The sequence below is a fragment of the Haliaeetus leucocephalus genome, unplaced genomic scaffold (genome assembly GCF_000737465.1).
Source record: "Haliaeetus leucocephalus isolate CR32 unplaced genomic scaffold, Haliaeetus_leucocephalus-4.0 Scaffold214, whole genome shotgun sequence".
In the NCBI taxonomy this organism is placed as follows: domain Eukaryota; kingdom Metazoa; phylum Chordata; class Aves; order Accipitriformes; family Accipitridae; genus Haliaeetus; species Haliaeetus leucocephalus.
The window spans coordinates 793,413-799,023 of NW_010972650.1; the positions used below are offsets into that span (position 1 = coordinate 793,413).

A 5,611-nucleotide genomic window follows, 5' to 3' on the forward strand; every position below is an offset into this window, starting at 1 on the left:
GCCCCCCCCCTCTCCGGCCGTTCTCTGGGCACGGGGCCGGGGAGCAGCCACCCGCCGGGCTAATCCGGGCCGTGACGGACAGGCCCGGCGCCGCCGCCGCTCCGGCCGCCCCATAAGAGGTGCCGCGGCTCCGCCGCTCCCCATTGTTAGGGCGAGGACGCGGGGAGGCCCCGCTCGGTGGGACCGGCCCATGGGGACCCTCCGCGCCGCCCCTATAAGAGGGAAGGGGCTGGAAGATGCTCCCGGGTGCTGAGCGCTGCGCACCCACCGTACTGAACCGAGTCCAACCGTACCCGTCTCCCCGGGGAGTCGACGGGTACCGCCCACGGAGCAACGAGCACCGGGACCGGGTACCGAATACCGGGACCGGGTACAGCTCACGGACACAGCCGAGTACCGGTACGGGGGGTACCGCGGACGGACAGCCCGACGCCGCGCTCCAGGGACCGGCGAGGGAGCGCCGGGCACCGCACTCCCGACGCCGCACCTCGGACACCGGGCACCGGTTTGGCAGCCCGGTGCCGGCGTCGGTGCCGGTTCGTCCGCCCGGCGCTCCCCGTTTCTTCCCACGGCCGCCTTCATCGGAGCCGCCCGCCCTACCCGCGCCCCGCGCGTCCGGAAACACGCGTGGATGTAGCGGCCGGGCCGGGGGCTCCGCGGCACCATAAATACCCCGGCGGCCGCTCGCCCGCGCACTTTGCCGGGGCCTCCCGGTGCCGGAGCCATGAGAACCGCCGCGCTGGGGCTGGCGCTTCGGGCGCTCTGGGCTCTGGCCCTCTCCTCCCTCTCCAACACGCTGGCGGTGAACAACAGCGGGAGGTGGTGGTGAGTCCACCGGTACCGGCACCGGGGCACGGAAGGGGTTGGGGGGGGAGAGAGGGGTTGGCACCGATGGTGGCTGCCCCATACCCAAGGATGGGGTGCACAGGTGCAACTGGGGGGGGGGGTATGTGACATGGAGCTGTGACCCCCAGGTGGGAGCCGGCTGCTGGGGATGCCCGGGGAGGAGGATGCTCCAGTAGCAGAGAGGAACCGGGTCAGGCTCCCCCCCCCCCGCCACCCCCCCGGGAGGGTTGAGGTGGGGAGCGGGATGTCGGGGATCCCTCCCCGGTGATCGTCGTCCCCGCTTGTGCCGCAGGGGCATCATCAACGTGGCCTCGTCCACCAACCTGCTGACCGACTCCAAGAATGTGCAGCTGGTGCTGGACCCCAGCCTGCAGCTGCTGAGCCGCAAGCAACGCAAGCTGATCCGCCAGAACCCCGGCATCCTGCACAGCGTCAGCTCCGGCCTCCAGACCGCCATCAAGGAGTGCAAGTGGCAATTCCGCAACCGCCGCTGGAACTGTCCCACCTCCCAGGGTCCCAATATCTTCGGCAAAATCGTCAACCGGGGTGAGGCTGCGGGGCGGTGGGAGGCAGTGCGGGGTTCCCCGGACCCCCTCCACGGCACCCCCGAGCCAGGATGCTTGGCAAAGCACCCCCGGTTCACCACGGGGCATCACCAGCCCCCAACCCATCCCCAGCCCGTTGTGGCTGTGGGTTGAGGGTGCCGATGGGTGCCCCCTCCCCATCCCGGCAGCACCCTGAGGCCCCGCTCCCCTTCTCAGGCTGCCGGGAGACGGCGTTCATCTTCGCCATCACCAGCGCCGGCGTCACGCATTCGGTGGCACGGTCCTGCTCGGAGGGCTCCATCGAGTCCTGCACCTGTGACTACCGGCGCCGCGGTCCCGGGGGGCCTGACTGGCACTGGGGGGGCTGCAGCGACAACATCGACTTCGGGCGCCTCTTTGGGAGGGAGTTTGTGGACTCCAGTGAGAAGGGCCGCGACCTGCGCTTCCTCATGAACCTGCATAACAACGAGGCCGGGCGCATGGTGAGGACATGGGGGGCCACGGGCAATACCGGGGGGGGGACACGGGGATGGACACCAAGACCCCCAGCCTGTCCCCATGCAAGGGTTGGGAACTGTTGGAGAGGGGTGTCTTGCCTGGCTTTGGGCAGGCTGAGTATGATGTGATGCTGCAGGGAGGTGGGGTGAGGGAGCACGGTGGTCCCCAGGGGGGTCCCAGGCTGCTCACTGCACCCCATGTCCGTCCCCCCCCCCACCTTGCAGACGGTCTTCTCAGAGATGCGCCAGGAGTGCAAGTGCCACGGCATGTCAGGCTCCTGCACCGTCCGCACGTGCTGGATGCGGCTGCCCACTTTCCGCGCCGTGGGTGACGTCCTGAAGGACCGCTTCGACGGCGCTTCCCGCGTCATCTATGGCAACAAGGGCAGCAACCGGGCGTCGCGGGTCGAGCTGCATCACCTGGAGCCCGAAAACCCGGCTCACAAACCCCCCTCGCCCCATGACCTCGTCTACTTTGAAAAGTCACCCAATTTCTGCACCTACAGCGGGAAGACGGGAACGGCGGGCACAGCCGGGCGCTTCTGCAACAGCTCCTCGCCGGGGCTGGATGGGTGCGAGCTGCTGTGCTGCGGGCGCGGGTACCGCACGCGCACCCAGCGCGTCACCGAGCGCTGCAACTGCACCTTCCACTGGTGCTGCCATGTCAGCTGCCTGAACTGCACCAACACCCAGGTGCTGCATGAGTGCCTGTGAGCCCCCCAGGGACCACCCTGCCCAGCCCCAGAGGGGGTCTGCGCCACCCCCCATGACGGGTGCCCAGCTGGATTGAAGGTGCCCATGGGTGGGCGTGTGGCTGCGCCCCAGGGACCCCCGTCCCATTCCAGGTAGAGCGACCGCCCCAGGGCCAGCAGCCAGCTTGGGTGGGCTCGGTGCCACGCACCTTCCCGGCTGCCTCCTCGGCCATTCTGGCTCTGTGGGGTCCCCTTTCTCACTGTAAATAAAATATTTATTGTGGACAGTTTGATGCTGCCCCCACCCTGCGCTTTGCTGGCCCCAGGCCCTGTTTTTTATAATGAAAGATAATAATAATTAATAATAATTAATAATAATAATAATGCTTTGTTACAGGTTTTACTGATAGCCTTTAGAGAAGAATAAAGGATATATTTTTATCATTCCTGCCCCAATTTGTTTCTGGGGGGCTGGGGAGGGAGGGGACAAGCTACGGGGAGGGGGGAGCAATGTCCCCCAAACCACGGGGCTGGGCAGCCGGCCCCCGCTGCCCTCCGCTGCCCGCATCCATCCACTCTGTCCATCCGTCTATCACCTCTCCATCCACTCACCTCCCCATTCCATGTCCATCAGCCCCTCCAGCCGTCTGTCTGTCCATCCTCCTACTCCTTTTCTCTGCCCTCCCCTCCATCATCCCCTCCCCGCAGACCCTCTTCTTTCTCCCGCTGTGCCCGTCTCCAGCCCAGCTGTCCCTGCCGCCGCTCCCGGCCGGGGCGTCCATCCCCATGGCCGGGGCGCCCATCACCATGGCACCTGGGCTGCGGCATCCCCGGCGCTGGAATTTGCCGGGGCGGTGGAGCTGGTGCCGCTGGGGCCAGGCGTTGGGAGCGGCCACGGGAGGTACAAGACGGCAGACAGGGAATGAGCATCGTCCATCACCGCTCCCGGCCGGGGCTGACGGCTCCCCTTGGCTCCGGGGGAGGAGGGGGGCCAGGGAGGGCACTGAGGTTATTGGGGCTGGGGCAGGGGGGGCCAGGATCGGCCACTGGCCCCACACGCGGCCCCACACCCATGCGTGGGGTCTGGCTGCAGCCAGAGAAAGGCCATGGTAAAGGTGGGGCGCAGTTTCGCAGCTGGCAGGTGCCCTGTTGGCATGGGTATCCCCCTGGGATGGGCATCCCCCTGGGGTGGGCATCCCTCCAGGACAGGCATCCCACTAGGATGGGCATCCCACCAGGGTGAGCATCCCACTGGGACGGGTATCCCCCTGGGATGGGCATCCCACCAGGGTGAGCATCCCACTGGGACGGGTATCCCCCTGGGATGGGCATCCCGCCGGAGTGGGCATCCTCCCAGGACAGGCATCCCACCAGGGTGAGCATCCCGCCGGGGTGGGCATCCTCCCAGGACAGGCATCCCACCAGGGTGAGCATCCCACCAGGGTAGGCATCCCACCAAGGTAGGCATCCCACTGGGGTGGGCAGCCCACCAGGATGGGCATCCCCCTGGGATGGGCTTTCCCCTGGGATAAGCATCCCACAGGGATGGGGATAGCCCCAGGATGGGCATCCCTGGGAAGGGCAGCCCTCCGGGACAGGTATCCCACTGGGACAGGTATCCCATCAGGGTGGGCATCCCCCTGGGACAGGCATTCCCTGGGGCGGGCATGGGGCCCACATACACCCTCTGCACTGTAACTCCACACCTCAGTGATGGGCTGCAACCCCTGTCCCCATGTCAAGCACGGGGTGAACCACAGGGCCACGGTGACATCCAGCCATGGGGAGCGGGCAGGGAACCGTCCCTGCCCGGGGACCCCCAAATTCATCAGCACCCGCCCGCTGTGGGGGTCCCCGCAGCCCAGGCTCCCCCGCGGCCGGAGCTGGGAACCTCGTGGGGCCCCTGGAGCTCCGTGACATCAAAAGTCTGCGGGATGACGCTACCACTGCCTGAAATATCCCCCGGAGCCGATAGTGGAAAAGTTGATGTTTAGACCCAGAGGAGGGAGGGGGGAAAAAACCCGGGGGCCCCCGCTGTCCGTGCCAAGGCAAAAACAGCCTGGCGTGGCGAAATAAAATAAAGAAATGCGAGAAAAAACGACTGGAAAGGAACACAGCCCGAAATAACCCTCCAAGCATCTCCCGCCTGCCGGGAGTTATCTGCCTGCTAAATTCTGCACACGCACAGGGCATGAAAATAGCCTGTTTTCCTGCGGTAGCGAGTCAGGAATATAGATAATGACATTCTTATAAGTCACCTCTGTTACTCAGCTTTTCCTGAGTGCCAGTGACCGCCGGGCATCTCGGGCAGCCGCGACCCCCGGGCAGACAGGGGCACCCCGGGAGCGGGGCGGGCGCCCAGCTGCAGGGTGCAGACCTCCCCGGCTTGTACAAATACGCCCGGGCGCTGGAAATAGCTGCTGTCGCAGCACCGGGGCCAGCGCAGGGACAGGGACAGGGAAAGGGACAGGATGGTCCCGCCCTGCGCCAGCCCGTCACATCTGGGAAGCCAGGTAACAGCTGGATGGTGGCCGCAAGCAGGGCCTGCTGCGGGCTGGGCACCCCTGGCAGGGCTGGGGTGTGTGTGGGGGGGGTTTGCCCGGGGGTGTGGGACAGAGGGACAGGACAGCACACACAGAAGTGCAGGACAGAGGGACAGGGTGGCACACAGAAGTGCAGAACAGAGGGACAGTGTTATTCCCAGAGGTGCAAGACAGAAGGACAGAGCCATGCCCAGAGGTGCAGGACAGAGGGATGGGACAGTGCCCAGAGGTGCAGGACAGAGGGACAGGGTGGCACACAGAAGTGCAGAACAGAGGGATGGTGTCATTCCCAGAGGTGCAGGACAGAAGGATGGGACAGTGCCCAAAGTTTCAGGACAGAAGGACAGGGTGGCACACAGAAGGACAGGACAGAGGGACAGTGTCATTCCCAGAGGTGCAGGACAGAGGGACAGGGTAGCACACACAAGGACAGGACAGAGGGACAGGACAGTGCCCAGAGGTGCAGGACAGACAGACAGAGCAATGCC

At 65.9% G+C, this 5,611-nt stretch overlaps 1 protein-coding gene across 1 annotated transcript; it reads left to right on the forward strand.

The window, feature by feature from the left end:
* Nucleotides 1-724: 724 nt before the first annotated feature.
* Nucleotides 725-2,602, forward strand: WNT1 (wingless-type MMTV integration site family, member 1). Its single transcript, XM_010566575.1, has 4 exons — nucleotides 725-825; nucleotides 1,139-1,392; nucleotides 1,608-1,873; nucleotides 2,114-2,602. Exons 1-4 carry the CDS (start codon nucleotides 725-727, stop codon nucleotides 2,600-2,602), a joined length of 1,110 nt encoding a protein of 369 aa, XP_010564877.1.
* Nucleotides 2,603-5,611: the final 3,009 nt, after the last annotated feature.